Source organism: Lissotriton vulgaris, chromosome 8, assembly GCF_964263255.1.
Source record: "Lissotriton vulgaris chromosome 8, aLisVul1.2, whole genome shotgun sequence".
Taxonomy (NCBI): domain Eukaryota; kingdom Metazoa; phylum Chordata; class Amphibia; order Caudata; family Salamandridae; genus Lissotriton; species Lissotriton vulgaris.
Window position 1 is genome coordinate 462,293,012 of NC_141696.1, and position 19,866 is coordinate 462,312,877.

General features: G+C 45.0%; 1 protein-coding gene across 1 annotated transcript in view; it reads right to left on the reverse strand.

Moving 5' to 3' along the window:
- Positions 1–1,871: 1,871 nt before the first annotated feature.
- The window catches only part of LOC147697176 (lysozyme g-like), a 185,418-nt gene continuing 167,423 nt past the window's right edge, over positions 1,872–19,866 (reverse strand). The window contains exon 5 of the mRNA XM_086936116.1: positions 1,872–2,005. Coding sequence (XP_086792242.1) covers positions 1,872–2,005 — 134 coding nt within the window. The remainder of the gene's footprint in view (positions 2,006–19,866) is intronic.

The following is a 19,866-nucleotide window of genomic DNA, read 5'->3' on the forward strand; positions in this document are numbered from 1 at the left end:
GTAAGGTGTCCCTGGAAAAAGCATGATAAAAAGGAATGAGAGGGAGAGCTGTTGCGAGGACTAGTCCTACAGTTTTTAGATTACCAGATTTTCTCGAGGAAATGTCAATTATGAATAAATGCATCTTGTCTTTATACAGATGACAGTTGACAATACATGCCTTTTGCTGGCATATTTGAATATGCAATTTTATTTTAAACATATGAAGTATTTGTGCGTGATTGGCCATTGTAGGTGATGTACATAGGAGACATTTGAAATGACCTAGTCATTCAACATTTAATGAAAAGTGCTGATACTGTCCATTAATACTATAGAGTGCACGCTCTCTAATAATTGTTGGCAATGTAAAATATACATTGAACTGAGATGTGCTTTTTAGTTTCTTGTTCTTTTTCTTTGTCACTTATTTTGTCTTTCTTTCTCTTGCTGTCAGTCAGACAGACACTCTTGTTTCTTCTACTTCATGCTTTAAACTGATCAGGGATATTTCAATGTAGTAAATGTGGTAATGACTCTAGATTAGCTTTTTTGGAGGGTGAGAATTTGTTACCATGAATGATCCAACCCCTGATTATGTTCTCAAGGTGCCCTGATTTCCCACGGCCCAAAAGCACCAAAACATTTCATATAATTCCAGTGCTTAATTTGTGCAGGAGCTTTCCGGTGCTTAGCACTGGGACTTTTTCAACACGGCCAGGGCTATTGAATTTTGCTCCCCAATTAGATGAGCCCAATAACTATTAAAAAGAAATGTACCTACCTGTCCTGTGTCTTCCTCCTTCCGTTCAGATTCATGTTATGTCTGGTATGTCTTCAAAGGATGGACCACCCAGAACCAGGCATGATGACTGCATCCCGTTAGTGATGTCAGAAGTGCACGCCTGCCTTTCAAGGAACATTTTCTTTTGCATTGGTTAAATATTACGGTTGAGGGCGGTCTGATGGCTGAGCTACGATCAAGGCAGGCTGGGTCCTGGAAAGTTCCGGTCTCAGAAATAAACTTAATGCAACATCGTTGAAATAATTAAAAAGTGCGTAACTGCTTTCTATTAACAACTAGTATGCACTAAAATTAAAATCCAGCAGAAGCAGGCCATGAATTGTTCCTTTTGACTTGTCGTTTGCATTGTATACTGATGCTCTTGGCCTGGGCCGTGGGCGTACAAAAACACAGTATTTGCCAGCAATCTAATGGAGCCAGTGCCATGGAGACTGCAGGTCACAGGTAAGAGAGTAGTAGATAGTACTCCAACAAATCACCATTAAGAAATCTGGAACAGATTTACTATTGTGTGTCCTCTTCACCAATTTCTTTGCAGCTAACTGTCAACTCAGCTTTATCAAGCTCAGCGCCTCATGACTGCCACAGCTGACCGCCCAATTTATGGGTTCCCAGTGTAACTTGCCAGTGCCAGTGCTTTTACGCACATGTAAACTGGCATTTTTTACTTTATGCAGAATCTACAAATGAAAAAGGGCAGGTTACATTACTTATCTGCAGCTGCAGTACAAGTTTTAGGCAGAACCCAGTGAAACACGTATGTTCAGAAGTTCCTGCAGGTTATCAATATGCGTGTTTCTAGCACAATTTGATCCACTGTAGGAACCCTCCATTATTTTAAATTAACTTTCCGACACTGCTGAAACATACAGAGATAGCATTGAATTCCATTTGCCCACAATGTCAGTAATGCAGATAGAATGTTTATTAGTGGAGAAAGGTATAAATTCAGGATTACATTGTCTAGTATTTTATTCATCATCAGTACGACTATTAGATTGAATTCTGAAAAATATTTTTAAAAATATTTTCATGTAAAAGAATAATACTGTATAGATTTGGAAAGGAAGATGCTCCTCATAATTATTTAAAATCCATGTTGTTTATAATATTGGGCGCGAGCCACTACATCATTGGAATAGTCACCGTTGCTTGTAAGACTGTCCACTTCTTGGTAGCTTTTGATGTTTAGAGGGCCAGCATTATAGCCAGCAATTCCACCTACAATTAAAAGTAAATAAAACACACAGAAATAAATATAATTAATTTTCCACAACTTTAACAAACACAAAATATCTTTTTTAATTGATTAAATAATTCATCTGTTATAGGGTGCAGGCTGCTCTACTTCTTAAATAGGTCACACAGGTGGAGAGCGACCTTTCCTCCAATGTTGCTGAGACACTATTGACTAGCCACAGTTTATGGAGAAAAGTCTTGTAACTTCTCCTGAACTAATTGTTTTCTTCAGAAGAAAGGGGCATGAAACATGTACTGCTTGGCCATGGTGGCTTCCGGAGGTCGATGGGACATGCCACTGTTATAACTCTTTAAAAACAACAAGGCTGATCCCACAACACTTTTTAACTTCTTCCTTATGTTCATTTCGCCTTTCATTTCTAAACTCACCAAATCACAGTACATTTGCAACTGTACACTTTTATTCAAGAGCATGGCCTACAAGCTGCTGCCCAAGCAGGTATGCACAAGGGTTTACAGTCATTCTGGTCTCTTTCTCTTTTCTTCATAACCTCAGATTGATTCTGGATAATAGCAGTACTTCCACCCTGGTCCTTATAGACCTTTCTGGTGCATTCATACGGTCTCTCCATTCTCTCAATCATCTCTGGAGATTGCCGTGAGAGAACGTGCTGTGGATATTATGAGCTTGTTTTTTGCTGATTGCACCCTTCAGCAAATTGCTGATTGGTCCCTTCCAAAGAATCTACAACTAATGCAGACAACATGCAGCTACTCTTTACTATTAACAACTCATCTGAATCTCAGAAAGCCATTCAAACCACAATGCAATGCATCTGTGATCGGATGAACAGCAATCATCTAAATTCTGAAAAAACTGAAATTGTCATACCCAGAAATGCGTATTAATTTTGTAGTCCCTCATTTTGTCCGCCAGCGATGGGCATTACCCCACAGCCCAAGAAATCAGTCAAAAGTTTTGGGTCCTCATTGATCAGGTTTTCTCTATGAAGCCCCAGCTAGGAGAGGTCAACCCAAACACTGTCACATTACCCTTCTGATGAGAAAATATAACTGACTCGAACAAAGGACCGTCTTCAAGACGGGCTGAATTATTTTTAAATCCCTTCACCGAAGAAACCCAGCTTTCATATCAGACCCAATTCAAAAATATGTTTGCAAACATAACCTAAGATCCATCCACATGAACCTTCTCACACTTCCCAAATTTTAAAAGAAGGAAATGGGAGGTTCCAGTTTTAAGTTCTGCACATCGCATGTGTCCCTCCATGTGATAAGAGCTACACATAGCTGCATGAGATTCAGGCAATTACTAAAACCATGGCTTTTAAAACAAGCATATGATGAATTCCTGTGAGTAGTGCACAGTACGTCTGTTATTCAAGTGGCAAGACACCATTCCGGTGTATGTGCTCTCAACAAATACTAATAACATAACATAGGAGGGAAGAGGATATGGCATTCGGAAATAATGGGGGTAACTGAATGGCCTGTTTGGTCCTCTATGCAATTTCTCCTCACTCACTGCAATACCCTCAAAATAGCTCTCCACTGTTTATGTGAATGAGTTTAACTGAGACATGCATGAAAACGATTACCCATGGGTTTTCACTCAAAACAAAGACTGCATTTCATGCCTTGACTTGAGCTTTATGTTGATTAAATATGATGTCGCTCAGACCTTCAGTGGAACACTGGACTGGATAGACATTCACATTGAAATTCAACATGACCTCAGGTTGAGGTTACGTGGTTTTCGACTTCGCTTCGTATCTAGCCGCCATTTTATGTTTAACCGCCATTTTATGTTGCCTCACTCAGGCAGCATGGCGGACGTGGTGAACGCGATGTTTTTGCCTTTTTCAGCTGCTAAGTGTCTCTCCCGTAAAAGAGTAACTCCTGCCCATGTTTACGAAACCGATGTCAGGGTCTCCCGAGTTTTGCAAATCCATGTCTAGACTGATTAATCCATGTCTTACTCCACTGTTTGGGTCCCACCATTCTTCTCGACTCTATCTTTTTTAACTGGCCTTCGCTATTCTCTTTGTGTGTTCTCATGTTACATAGACTGTCCTTTGAAGCATTTAAACATGTTCTACCACCTGCAAATTGAATTACGGGCACTAGTGTTGATTAACTTGAGGGGAGGAGAGCACACAGGGTCTGAAAGCAGGGTGTGTTTTAGACACTCGATAGCTTGTTTTCAAACTATTCCTATTTGTCAGTTTTGTATGTCTTGGGAGTTGGCATTGTAAACTTGTGTAGTATAATAGACTGTGCACCACGGAATGAAGTGGCAGTCTCCTGATAACCTACCATTTGGTGTACTTACAGGACCACTGTGCTTAGCTGTAGCTTATAAATCTGTTTTTCTATGCCTAACAGAGTGTCACATGTCTCTGTCTGCCAAAGAAGGTGAACCCGGGGATCTTAGGAGTGCCCTGCGCCGCCTGGCCCATAAGGTCAGGTTTTCCAATTGGCGGCCCAACGTGTGGTCGACTTCAGTGATAGTAGTTTTGCCCGAGGGTCGTGAGGAGCTTTGCAAGAAAATTCCAGAGGATTTCGTGAGCGACCCCTGTATGTCGAAGTGGACCGAAGGTCTTTTGAAGCACGGCTACTCCTTCCCGATGGCTGCTGGCGACTGCAGCCCTGACTGTCGCCCTGCTTTGGCCCCTGGTGATGACTAGTATCGCGAGACGTTAGACAGACATCTGTTGGCGTGAGAAAACATTTAGTTAGGTATTCGTGGGTAGCGCCCACTTTTTTTTTTGTTTTTTTGTTATTCGATTAGTGCACTAACCGAAGCCAAGGGGTAAGTATGATTGTGCTGTGACTATATTGTCTAAATTCCCTTGACGTTTGTAAGTAGTCCAGTTCGTTACGAAAATGCCTGGATTTAGTAAGTTTAAGAAATGTTGTTGTTTTGGTTGTACTAGGGATTCCCGGCTAGAGGATTCTTGTCCGATTCCTCCGGTTGGAACTCCCACTTATGAGCTCTATTCAAAACATGGTTTAGGTCCTATTATTTTTAATGGAACATGGATTCAATATACTTAAAAAGAGGGTGCTTTACAGTGGCCACAAAATGGAACCTTTGAGCCTGCTACACTAAACAATTTGGAAAAGATTTTATTTAAGAGAAAAGCCCGGCCTGCAATGTTTGACTCTTTCCGCCTCTGGCGTAAAGAATCCAAACAAAAAGAAATTAAGCAAATGAAGAAAGATAAGCCGGTGAAGGCAAAAGAATCACCGGCTTTTAATGAACTGTCGAACTTTTTATCTGAACTGTCGACCGATTCTTACTATGTGGTGGGTGGAGACTTTAACTCCCACTTTGAGCCACTCCCCGGCCTCCAGGAAGGATTCCTATCAGAAGAAGAGGATAGGTGGGCCGTACCAGGGGCTGATGTGACCCCGCCGAAAGCTTGGACCCCGCTAGCATTACAAATAACGGCTCTCACGTTAAGGTATGGTCTTAGAGCGTGCAATGGGCGAACCATCTCGGACACACCAGGCAAAATCACTTATAATCGCCAAGGAAGGGAGTCACACTTAGACTATATTCTGGTCCAACTACCGAGGTGGCCATTAATACAGGACTTTAGGGTTATCGACAGGATAGACAGTGACCACAATGCACTCGAGTTAGACCTTGCCCACCCAGCACCCCAGGGTCTAGTGACCCATGAGGTAGGGAACCATCCCCCTCTCCTTATAGACAACACCAGGAGAAGAATTAGGTGGGAGCACATGGTCACAAATAAGGATAAAATCCCTCTGTTCTATGAAGAGATCACCCCCATTCTGGAGACTGTTGGGACCCTCGATAGTGTGGCAAACCAAACAGACATAAGGTGTAAACTGTCTGACGCCCACAAAGAACTCATAAAAGCGGCGGCATTCCATCTGACACGTAAAACACAAAAGCCAAGAGTGAGGCCCCTAGGTAAAACACAATGGTATAACACAGCCTGTAGACGAGCTAAAACAGAACTCCTTGGAGTTATTAAGGAGGGCATAGGTGGGGAGCGCCTTAAGCAATCCAGACAAGCCTATAAGAAGCTTCTCACACATGCCAAAATAGAATGGGAGGAAAAACAGTGGGAAGAGCTCACAAAGGCCCTAGCAGTACAAGATCAACGACTGTTCTGGAGAATGGTTAATGGGGGATCAGGGAGTCTTCGCTCGGCAGTGGAGCCTAACATAGCGCCGGGAGTGTGGCAGGCCCACTTTGAGTCGCTATATAGTGCCGAGCCGGGAGAAATTCCTGGGATAATTGAACCAGTGAGACAGGGCTTGCAGGCGGACCAAATAACACTGAGTGAGGTAACAGCTGCCATCTCAGGACTGGCTTCGGGGAAGGCGCCTGGGCTGGACGGTCTGCCGGGAGATCTGTACAAGCAGGAGCCCACCGTCTGGGCGCCCTACCTCGCAGCCCTTTTTAATGTTGTCCTTAGCGGGATGGAAATCCCCAGTACTTGGCTGGGGGCTGAGGTGGTCCCGATTTTCAAAAAAGGATCCCCCCTGCTCCCAGCCAACTACAGACCAATCAGCCTGATAGATGTAGCACAGAAGCTGTTTGGCAGGGTCCTCTTGAATAGGCTCCAGGAATGGATAGAGGAGGTGGGCGCCCTCAGTCCATACCAGGCAGGCTTTAGGAAAGGGGTATCAACCGTGGACCAGGTCTTTAGACTAAATCTGATTTACTGGAGGACAGTAAGGTTTGAAGGCGGTAGTCTGTACACGATTTTCGTGGACCTAAAAGCCGCCTTCGACCTTGTACCCAGGGGTAAACTATGGGTCATCCTAGCAGGGATGGGCGTTCCACCAGATATCCTATTGACCCTGCAGAGGCTGCATCACAATAATTATGCCCAGGTGAGGTGTGGGAGGTCGGGGGAGCTGACCGATAGATTCCCCGTGGGCAGAGGGGTGAGACAGGGATGTGTGCTGGCGCCGACCCTGTTTTGCCTCTTTGTTAACGGGGTAATCGCCCATTTAAACGCCACCGACCACACAGACGCCCCCAAACTGAATGGCAACAGCGTACCCGCAATAATGTTCGCGGACGACACACTGTTGGTATCCAAAACACCCATGGGCATTCAAAAGATACTTGATGCTTTTGTGACCTTCTGTCAGGATAGAGGGTTGGAAATCAATGCCTCAAAAACTAAATATATGGTATTGAACCCGAACACTAAACAGCGCCCAAATCCCCTACTGGGAGCAGCACGACTGGAAAGAGTAGACACGTTCGAATATCTTGGCGTGACACTCAATGAAAATATGACCTGGGAGAGCCATCAAACTAGGGCTAACCTTAAGTTAGTACAAACCACCGGGGGTATTTCCCGGATGATGACCGGCTCGACCTACCGCCCTCTGGGGGCCCTAATTCAGATATATAAGGCACAGGCAAGGGGGGCTATTTTGTATGGAGCTGAATTGTGGGGGCACATCCCATGTCGGAATTTGTCACATACAGAAAATAGGTTTTTAAGGCAAATTACCGCACTTCCCCCCAGCACACCCCTTCTCCCCCTGAGGCTTGACTTAGGGCTACGACCACTGGCCGACGAGATAAGCCTAAGACCCATTGCCTTCTGGCGCAGTCTATGGAGCAGCAATAATCTCGCCGACTACAGGGCGGAATTGGTCGAATTATTAAAACATCCTAAGGTGCTCAGTATCCCCTGGGTCAAAAATATCCAGTTAGTTTGCATTGATATGGGGCTCCCTGAATTGTGGACTGAACCAGCAGACACAGCACCAAGAATCTCCAAGACACAATTGGCGAAGCTGTACCACGAGCACAAGAGGGTAAGGGCTATAGCTACTCAGACGGAGGGGTCCTTATCCTCTATATTCCTGCAAACTAAGGATCTTTATGCATTTGAGAAAGCTTTGGACCCTGTCTACCCCATACTTTCTAGAAAGCTATTCCTCCAGTGGAGATACAGCACACTCCCATTACGGTCCTTTTGCAGTACCTGGTCAAAAGTCCCGTCCACCAAGTTCTGTCCTCTTTGTGCTGACAAAGAGGAGAATGATTTACACGTGATCTTCTTCTGCCCAGCATACAAGGGAGCAAGAAAATACTGGCTACTGCCCTTGATCAAGAATCTGGGTGGCAGGGAATACGGACCGATGTACAGGATTTTGAAAAGTGATGCTTCCGGCCCAATTGTCTTTGCACTCTCCAAATTCTTCACGAATGTTTGGCACACGCGTAGTCGTCTTTTAAAAATTGCTGGGTAGATTGTAGAATTGCTATTTTTTCTTTTAATAATCATTTGCATTGTCTGGCACTGATTTTAAATGTATGCATTGATGTTTTTATGACTGTGTCGGAATCTATGTGATTGTATTGTACATGTTTCTTTTATGACCAAACGGTCGAAATAAAGATTTCTAAAGTAAAGTAAAAGAAAGATAAGAAAGAGCAGAATATGATGATCTTGCAGGCTGCCCAACAGTTTAAAAATGACGAAGCTGATCAGTTGGTTGAGGTTTCTGAAAGACAGCATCGTATGGCTATAGACAGATGTTATCCTGCGTTACCTACTGCCTCAAAGAGTAAGGGTTCTGACGAAGATCCTTTCGTGTCTCATCTCTTGAGGTTACCTCCACCTTAAGTGTTAGGCGCTAATGCACCTCCGTTACAACCTGTTGCTAATCCAGCTGTCCTGGTTCCTGCACAGTTGCCTTTTCCTGTGATTCCACCTCCACCCCCTTTGCCACCGACTTTTGTACCCCAAACTCCTGTGCCTCAGTCTCCTATACCTTCTTTTGCTACTGGTTCCTCTCCTGTTTTGCTGAGTACGTTGCCTCCTGTTCTAGTATCAGATTCCCCTACAGCTCGACAACGTTTAGTTGAAACTGTTTCTGGTCTCTTGTCACCTTTTCTTGGATCTCTTTTCTTTTCTCCTGCTTCATCTCGAAGACAATCTCGTAGCCAGATTCTAGATTTGGAAGAACGGACTAAGTTAGTTTCTCTTGCTCGTAATTGGATCACGAGTAGTGTGCGTGACATTTTAGACACCTTTCTGCAATGGAATGCGCCTACGCAGAGGTATGTCTTTAATATTATGTGCAACACTCTTATCAAAGGGTGGGAAGATATGGATTTGGATTCAACTCCTCAGGATTTATTCGAAATACGGGATCAATTTGATAAAGGGACTTATTGTGGGTCCTGATGTAGAATCTGCTGTTCAGAAGCTTGTTACTTTCCGATCTTCCTTCTTCTCTCAAAATTCTCTTGAGCCTGATTCTGCAGTTTGTCGAAAAATAGCACAATATCCTATGCGAGAAGTTCCTCCGATATGGAGGGATGCGGTTCCACAGGCAGGTAATGTTGCAGCTATCCCCGCTCATTTTCAGTGCATATGGGTACATGATCCATGGAAAAGATCAGAAGTGTTGGCACTTAAGCAGTCCTTACCGGAACCCCGTAAGAATCCTGCTGGGTATTATAAAGAATTGTCTCAGACTGTTAATGCATGTATTATGAATTTGGCGGATATTGATTTACTTATGGGAACTGTAGTCCCACAAGCTTTATGGGCTAAAATTCGTAGACAAGATCATGATCAAGCTTTAGGTGGTAATTGGGCTGCTATTACAGCCGCGGATGAAGGACAAGTAGGTGGTGCCAAACCTGATGATCTGATTACGGAGTTGCCCAGTAGTTTAATAAATCTTATGAAAACGATGATGCCTGCTGTACGCGTTAACTGGGATAAGTTAGCAGCGAGCAAACAAAAGATTGATGAAAGCGTCTCCGATTTCTTTACTCGTTTCGAAGAGACTTTCATCGACCATAGTGGTCAAGATATGAGTACTGAAGGTGGACAGCGATTATTTGCAGATAAATTCGTTTTTAATTTACTTCCAGAATTATCGCATAATTTGAAACAATCTGAGAGTGCATGGGCTGTTTCTTCAACTGCCCAGATATTAGCTACTGCTCAATATTATAAGAATAGGGATAAGGAAGATAAGGAAAAAGTGGAGAGGAAAACTAAATAATTAAAAACAAAGGTTCTTCTGCAACAGGCTTATCCTCCTCGTTCTACTCAGCCTCAATTTCAACAGCCCCCACAGTTTCAGAAGCTGTTGCAAAAAACCTGAATCTCCAGCTCCACGATTTCCGTTGGGTCCTAATCAATGCACCTATTGTAAAGAAGAAGGTCATTTTAAGAATAGTTGTCCGATTTTGTTGCTGCGTTATATCGGATCACTGCCAAGGGGTCGTGGAGATTCACTGTCAGTGTCCAGAGGTAGAGGGCGTGGTGCGGCGTCTCAGAAACGACGTCCCTCTCCCCCTCAGGACTCTACAAAATATTTTGATCAGCGGAATTCTCAGTCTGATCAATATTACAATGACGATTATTGCACAGATGGTGGGAATGCTGATTTCCTCACTTGCTAGGACAGCCATAGACAGAGTAAGGCATTTGTATCAGTTCCAGTGGATCAGGATGGACCTTATGTTAATGTTGTAGCATTGGGTGTTACAGAACAATTTCTTTTGGATACTGGTGCAATGAGAAGTTCTATTATGCATTCCAAACTCCCTGGGGCATCTTTGTCTGACTTAACAAATGTTTCTGTAGGATTCTCTGGCGCCCCAGTTCGCAACCCTGTTTCTTGTCCTTTGCCTATTTCCATTGGTCCGTACGATTTAGAAGCTCCACTTCTTTTGACGACGGGTTGCAGAGAGAATTTGCTGGGTTTGGACTTATTAAAACGTCTACATGCCACATTATATTGTTCACCCTCTGGTGTACATCTTACTTTAGGTGTTAAGTTGACTTCTCCAATGTACATATCTATAGACCAACTGCCACTCAAACTGCGTTCACTTCCTGCTACACTTTGGGCTACGGGTCCAAATGATGTTGGTTTGCTTCAAATTCCATCTTATGTGATTACTGTGAAGCCTGATGTTAAGTTACCCGCAATATAAAATCTCTAACGATGGTGAGAGAGCTTTGTTGGCTATTGTTCATGACTTGGTTCAGAAGGGTGTGGTCGAGGAGACCAGAGGAAATGTTTGTAACAGTCCTGTTCTGCCTGTTCTAGAATGTACTGATCCTTCTCAGCCACCTGTGTATCGCTTTGTGATAGACCTCCGAGAGGTCAACAAAATTGTTGTCCCTCAGTTTCTTGTTGTTCCAGATATTACTGCTTTGCTTACTATGATTCCTGCTTCTGCAGCTTGGTTTTCGGTTATTGATCTCAAAAATGCTTTCTTTAGCATTCCCATTGCTGAGGAGAGTAGGGATCTCTTGGTTTCTCTCTTGGAGGCCGAAGTTTCCGATTTAAGGCTATTGTGAGAGTTCCATGTTTGGAAAAGGTGATGGACAGAGTTTCTGAATGATGCAGAAAACTCCTACCCAGTCAAGAGATCAGGGCTTGATCCATCACCGTTTTTTAGCTCACTGCACCATCCCAGCTCAGAACCTGGATATATGCAAATTAGTCTGTTCCTGTCCCAGTGCATGATGGGAACAGGGCAGACCAAACTAGCAAGCCAATTCTTATACTGGGAAGGAGACAAGCTTCCGGGGACCGGTTTCTGGCATTTCAGTCCTCACCGGCCCGGCTTGCTTGAATCCTGATGGGGCAATGAGCAAGGGACTCACGTCTGAGTATACCCTCCCACACTTAGTGTGGATAAAATCAATTTTGGAAAAGGTGATGGACAGAGTTTCTGAATGATGCAGAATACTCCTACCCAGTTAAGAGATCAGGGCTTGATCCATCACCGTTTTTTAGCTCACTGCACCATCCCAGTTCAGAACCTGGCTATATGCAAATTAGTCTGTTCCTGTCCCAATGCATGATGGGAACAGGGCAAACCAAACTACCAAGCCAATTCTTATACAGGGAAGGAGACAAGCTTCCGGGGACCGGTTTCTGGCATTTCAGCCGTTGTCGGCCCGGCTTGCTTGAATCCTGATGGTGCAATGAGCAAGGGATTCACATCTGAGTATACCCTCCCACACTTAGTGAGAGTTCCTCCATCTATAGTCAAGCTTTGAAGTCTCAGCTTGACACTTTTTCTTTGCCATCAGGTGCTACTCTTATCCAATATGTGGATGATTTGTTAGTGGCTGCCGATTCGGAAGATGTCTGTAAGATTGAGACTGTGTCACTTCTGCGACATTTGTCTGATCTACATCACAAAGTATCACTTTCTAAGTTGCGATATTGCCGCCAAGAGGTTACCTATTTAGGTCATCTCTTGTCGAAGGAGGAAAGGCAATTTGAACGTATCCAAGCAATTGCACAAATATCTGTACCATCCACACAAAGAGAGGTGCGTGCTTTCTTGGGCATTACCTCTTATTGTAGACAGTGGATTCCGAACTTTTCCTTACTAGCTAAACCCTTGTTGGCACTCACTCTGAAAGATACGCCCCAACCTTTTCCTTTGACTGATGAATGTCAAAAGAGTTTTTCTAACTTACGTACTGCTTTGTGTTCGGCTCCTGTGTTGGGTACTCCAGATTACAGTAAACCTTTTACACTCTATGTTCATGAAAGAGAAGGGTGTGTATTATCAGTCTTGACACAACAATTTGGAGATAAGCAAAGGCCATGTGCCTATTTTTTGGCTACATTAAATCCAGTTGCTAAAGCATTACCCAGTTGTCTTAGAGCAACAGCGGCAGCAGCGATTTCCATTCATCAATCTGCTGAATTGGTGTTGGATCATACTCTTAATGTCATGGTGCCACACGCAGTAGATACTCTCTTGAACAGGACAAAAACCCAGCACTTAACGAGTGCCCGTTTGTCTGGATATGAGTTGACACTTTTAGCTAGTCACATACATATCTAGAGATGTAATGTTCTGAATCCAGCAACATTGTTGCCTATTTTGGATGAGAAAAATATACAAGATCAGCATGATAGTTTTCTTCGTACGGAAGAAGAAACTAAAGGTCGAATTGATTTGAAAGATACACCACTTACGGATCCAGATGGGATCCTGTGGGTAGATGGGTCTTGTTTCAAGCTTCCTAATGGCGAGATGACAGCAGCTTATGCTGTTACAACTCTACATATGATAGTGGAAACTGCACGCGTTTCACAGAATTCAGCACAAGCTGCACAGTTGATTGCGTTGACGAGGGCATGTGTCTTTGCGAAAGGAAAAAGAGTGACTGTTTATACAGATAGTCAATACGCGTTTGGCGTTGCCCATAGCTTCGGCCGTTTGTGGAGAGAAAGAGGATTCTTTACCTCCCACGGCGCTAAAATACAGCATGGTCAGTTGGTGACTGACCTTCTTGAATGACTTGCTTTGCCTACTCAAATAGCGATTGTGAAGTGTAGTGCGCATAAAAAGATTACTGATGATGTGGGTCGAGGAAATGCATTTGCAGATGAAATAGCGAGGGAAACAGCACAAAATGTTGAAAGTCGCATGTATGTTGAAGGACCGGCAAGTTGGGTCCCAGATGCTGGTATGTGTGAAGACACAGTAGAAAGCGTGAAAATAATTCAGAAGGAGGCAACTGAGAAAGAATTGAGTAAGTGGAAATAGAGTACAGGAATGTTGGATACGATGGGATGTTGGACGGAAGTGTCAGAGCATCAGCGATGGTTGTTACCAGATGCATATGTATTACCTGTGGTTACTATGGCTCATGGACCAGCCCATAATAATGCAATTGGTATATGTAAACTCCTAGCTCCAGTATTGCAGAACGAAAATATTCCTAAATGTGCAGAAATTGTAGTGAAGCATTGTATTGTTTGCTTGATGCATAATCCAGGAAAGGGAACTCCAACTCCAGCAGGTCACTTTGCTCCCCCTACGTATCCTTTTGAGGTACTGCAAATAGATTACATCCATATGGAACATTTCAACAATCTTAAGTATGTTCTGGGGTGGTTGGCGCCTTTTCCAGATGGATAGAGGCTTACCCCCTAAAGGACAATACTGCTTTGCCTACTGCCAAAGTCCTTCTGAAGGAATTCTTTCCGAGGTTTGGTTTGCCACGCATCGTCTGGAGTGACAATAGGAGTGAATTTGTAGGTCAGATTATGCAGAAAGTGTGTGTGGGTCTTGGAATTAGACAGAAATTTCATGCGGCGAACCACCCTCACTCAGCGGGTTTGGGTGAGTGTTACAATGGCACTCTCAAACTCAAGTTAGCAAAGATTCAGACCAGTACAGGCCTTTCCTGGCCTGATGCCTTGCCTTTGGCACTTCTCTCAACAGGAACGACTGTCCATTCTCATTTGGGGCTTAGCCCATACCAAATTGTTTTCGGACGCCCAGCCAATGTCTGGGGAGTCCCTCGTCCCACAAAGTATTTAGACATTCCGTATCCATTGTTGGTTGATTATTTGCACAACCTCACCACTAAATTGCGTGTTATTCGTCAACAGGTCCAAAACGCTTTGCGGGGGGCCTCCTCAGATCCAGGACACTCCATCTAACATGGAGACTGGGTGTATCTGAAGAATTTCCAGAGGAAAAAGAATCTGGAACCATGTTGGGGGCCGCAGAGACAAGTTCTACTTACTACTCGTACAGCAGTGAAAGTCGTTGGGAAAAAAAACTGGATTCATGGCGTGCACTGCAAAAGGGTACCATTGCCTTTACCTTATGACCAGTGGGTCCGAGAAGGTGTTGGGGATAGTGAATGTGAAAAGGTACTCAGATTTGTACCGTTCAGCAGTGCACACCTGGACTGGATTAGTTCTGAGAAAGAGGACGATGACGTTTTGCAGGAAGCTGTACCTCCACACCCACGACTAAACACATTGGATCCAGAGACTTTATTTAAGGACCAAACGGTACCTGACAAGACACAGTACAACCTGATAGAAAGGTTGCCTAAAGACAATTAAATTCTGTGTTTTATAATATTGCTTTGCTAAAAAGAGAAACATTCCTTTTCCATTATCCATCAAGTTGTAGGGTCACGGTAGGAGTCTTAGGCTGTGACCTGAAAAGTGACTAGGTCAACAGGACTTGCAGTGTCATAGGGCGGCTAACAATCACAGCCAAGTGATTAAGGAAGATTATCGTGAGCAACGCCTTTAGAGTAATGTATAGCGCAGGAAAAGAGAATGATGTTAAGATGATAAAAAGAAATCATTATAAGAAATTATTATTCAGTCGTTGTGGCGTAGCATTATGTATTTCAGTATGTTTATGCAGTTTATTAGCATGTGTAGGATGGATCGTACACAGTATGAAGCTAACACCTGTCCCTACTTCTACTCCTTTGATTTCCTCTACTACTATTTCTCCGTACAAATTTTACTCACTACCAGACCATGAGCAGATGAGAAGAATGGAATATTTCAACAATTCATTTATCCAATTGTTACATCAGCATCAATTGGTAGTAAATACTACTGATTGTTGGGTTTGTGGGTTCATACCACATAATACAGAGAGAGGGATGCCGTATTTAGTCCTTCCATCTACGTATGAAGGTTCTGCTTGGGCTTATCTGGCTATATTTTCTAATGCATACCAGAACCTACTCCGATATCCTCCTGGTGGGTCCTATAATGGTGGACTGGATTTCATTCACAGCTCTTTGATAAAGGGAATAGTGGCTATGGCAAAAATTGCTGACATTATTAAAATTCCCAAGGATGAGAAAAGAGCATATGATGGATGGAACGTGAATCGGTATGTCACTAGTTTCACTGACAAGGTTAAACCGAAGAGATTTGTACCAATTTGGGTTTTACCCTAGAGAGGTAATTTGTGTTTACAAATAAATGGCCAGAATACCAAAATTAAGCAAGAAAGAAGTAATTGTTCCCACATATATGTCTTTACACCCTTGACTCCTTCACCGTTACTGCCCTCCCAAGGTACATACTTTATTTGCCACGAAAAAGCTTATACATGGCTTCCCACGCATTTCTCGGGAACATGTTATATAGCTTTTCTTCTTCCTCCGACATATACTGCTCCTGCAGATCACCGTAGAAAGAGATTTGGTAGAAGGGTTATTGATGCGGAAGACACAGCCGGACAACAGGGAGGAGATTTTCTGAAAGGGTTTCTTCTTTTTGGGGTCCAATGGTTAATAGTAGAAACATCAGACGCCTAGTTTGTGTGGTCAATGCTACCATAAATGTACCTTCTGGAGCATTGAATAATTTGACTGCTGAACTTCAGGCAGATCGCCTTATGACTTTGCAGAACTGAATGGTTCTAGACATTGTCCTGGCGGATAGAGGAGGGGTCTGTAAACTGATTGGGTCCAGTTACTGCATTTACGTTCCGGATAATGCCCCTACAGTATAAGAAGCCATTTCTAAGCTACATGTCACCTCCAAATCCATTCGTCAGGACTCTTCAGATTGGTCTGTGATGGGATGGTTTTGGGGACTACTGTCCACCTGGGGATGGAAGGTGTTAACTTTCCTTGGAGCGATTCTAGCGATCATTGTAGGAAGGTGGATATCTGACTATGGTTACCCCCAAACTTTTTGCCTGGTGTTTAGCTGGTTTTTGACATAGTTGGCCTGGGATCCTGCTATTCAGGGCCCCAGGCTGATTGCTCTCTCCTTAAAATGGACTCCATGTACCTTAGGTGCATACACAATTGGAACTGGTTCACCTTATTGGCCCCTGTAACAGTGTACCCTAGGTACCCAGGGCATAGGTGCTTCCAAGGCCTACCAGGGGCTGCAGCATGTATTGTGCCACCCCTGGCCTGGCCTCCATATTTTGACACAACTGTCTGATCACTCAGCTGGGGTAAGTTGGTGTAATCACCTCTTGCTTAGATATAGTATCCCTATATCTAACCTTAACTGGACACATATGTTCCTATCAGCCACTCCTATGGAAGGCCTCATCAATCATGGAGGCAGAGTGCTTGGAAATATGTGAGATAGTGCTCTAGCATGAGCTGAGCCTGTCTGCAGCTGTCGGGAACCACTCCCTTAGCTGTTCCAGGATATTGCCATACCATATACTCTTAAGTGCATTATAATCCTCGCGGTTATATGCTAACTTTGGTTTGGCTTTATCAAAACATGTCGAGTAAGGTGTCATACGATTTGGAATACTATCCCCTCGACAGTTCTGTCAACGGGAATAGCATTCCACCCTTCTAGAGGGACACAACATGTGTGTAGCCTTAACCCCGGTTAAAGTTAACCAGAGCCTCAGCATCACAAAATGGATGCTGCCACCACAGACACAAGTCTGACCTCCTGCTGCTGGGAGTCCTTCCAGCGAGGGAGGCTTGGACAAAGGGTTTCCTGCCTTGGGAGGTGCGAGCACCACCCCAGACAGGATTTTGTGTATTGGGTAGGACAGGGCTGAATAGATTGAGACATGCCCGGGGCACACAAGGTGTCCCCGTGCATAAGCCAGTCCAAACCGGTCCTGGGACTTTCCAGACCCAGGCCTGGCAAGGAGCTGGACAGAGGAAAGGGGGTCCCACCCAGAGGAGGGACCTAGCAGGTGATCCTCCCCTCAGATTGGGAATAAGAGTGGGAGCAGTGCCATAGCACCTCAGATCATCCTGAATCAACTTTAAACTAAGAAGACGACTGGACTTCGACATTCTGCTGCACAGAAGACTGAAGAGCATCTCCCTTGTGGCCTAGGAGTGGCCACCCTGTGAACACAGGTACCAACCAGCAACTCAACGTCTGCTTTGCCGCCACCTCCTGCCGAAGCCCAAGCCCAGGGAGAAAATTACAAAAAACAATTTGATGGACAGAATGTAGATCAATGTCTTACATTCACCCCAGTACAAGGATCTGGGCCTAAATCCATCGTTTTTTGCACTCCACACCACCCTGGGTTAGATAATGGCTTTATGCAAATCAGCTCTGACCCTGTGCCCCATGGGAACAGTCCAGTCCGAACTACACAGCCATATCTTTCCCAAAACGGAATCAAGCATCCGAGGACCGGACCGTTTTCGAGGTAACACCTCTCATCAGCCCGGCTAGCTTGACTCCAGTGGTGTGGAGGCTCTGGGACCCACGTCTGAGCTACCCCAGTACACTCAGGCAGAAAATTACAAAAAACAATTTGATGGACAGAATGTAGATCAATGTCTTACATTCACCCCAGTACAAGGATCTGGGCCTAAATCCATCGTTTTTTGCACTCCACACCACCCTGGGTTAGATAATGGCTTTATGCAAATCAGCTCTGACCCTGTGCCCCGAGCCTGACAAGACCCAAACTTACAGACTTCTCACAGCCCGATCCACAGTCCCTGCAAAGAAGGGACCCGTGGAGGCACCGAGAGACGTGGGACCGGACCTCTTGGAAGACACTCGAAAAGCTGACTGCGCAGCTTCTGAGGTATCCTGGACGTTGTGCTTTGGGGACTAAGAACCCCCACCACTGAGCAGCCCTTGCACCGAAGATCAGCCCTCCAGCATCTCCACGATCTGCGTGAGGCCCTTTTGCATTGTGCCACTTGACGCGCCATCCCGGCCACTAGCCACGTGGTCAGCGGCCATCTTGGCGACGAAACCGACGGTTTACACAGCAGGTTTCTCCAGACCTACCCCAGTAAAGGATGCACAGAAGACTGAAGAGAATCTCCCTTGTGGCCTAGGAGTGGCCACCCTGTGAAAGCAGGTACCAACCAGCTAATCAACGTCTGCTTTGCCACCGCCTCCTGCCGGAGCCCGAACCCAAAACCTGACAAGACCCAGACTTCCAGACTTCTCACAGCCCAATCTACAGTCCCTGCAAAGAAGGGACCCGTGGAGGCACCGAGAGACGTGGGACTGGACCTCTTGGAAGACACTCGAAAAGCTGACTGCGCAGCATCAGAGGCACCCTCGACATTGTGCTTTGGGGACTGAGAACCCCCACCACCGAGCAGCATTTGCACTGAAGATCAGCCCCCCAGCCTCTCCACGATTTGCGTGGGGCCCTTTTGCATTGTGCCGCTTGACGTGCCATCCCGGCCACTAGCCACATGGTCATCGGCCATCTTGGCGATGAAACCGACAAACTACACAGCGGGTCTGGTTGCTCCAGACTTGCCCTTCCTCCTGTAAAAAGGAGCACCCACTCTGACCTTGCTGGTCCGAGTGATAAGCCTTTTTTGATTCCTGCGTGGCTTGCATTAGCCAAGGCCTATTTGCTCTAATCAAGTTGCCGACACCGCCAACAGCGAGAAGCCTGCGTGGGACAGCTCGTGATTGACTCCGAGACGTCTTCGACGCCCGTGGTCCACATGGCTGCAGAGAGAAGCTACACCTCAACGCCTGTTTGCACCCGACATCGCCTGATTCGAATCTGGTTCCACTGTAGTTACTGGCTAGTGACTTTGAACATTGTCCCCTCTGCTTTCAGGTCTTCACAACTTCAGATCCATCCTTGGATCCACCGGAACTCTTCACATCGAGCCGCCTGCAGCATCTTCAGCTCCAAGCACCATCGACCAGCGTGATGAAACCCGACACTACTTCGACCCTATGCACCCGCTTCCTGTGGGTGAGGTAACTCAGCAACGCCGGTGTTCCTACACTGGTACACACCTCTAGGGCCTGTGTCTCAAGTTTCAGCTTTCTAGGTCACTCGGAAGGTTCCTAACTATCTAACTTTCTAACTTTTACGCACCATAGACTTTGTATTGGTGAGTGCGTGCACTTTAAACATTGCACCCGAGTCCCGCGGGCCTTCCCCGACTTAGTCACTGCTAGTCCCGAACAGCTCCAGCGATTCCCAAGGCCCTAGGCCTGTTTCCTTTTAGATTGGTATCTCTTATACCACTTTCTTAGTATATGGTTAGGTGGCCCCTAGGGCTCATCCATATTGTGCAACTTTTGTGTATTATTAAACTGTGTTTTGTTTAACGCTTGTGCTTCTGCGGTCA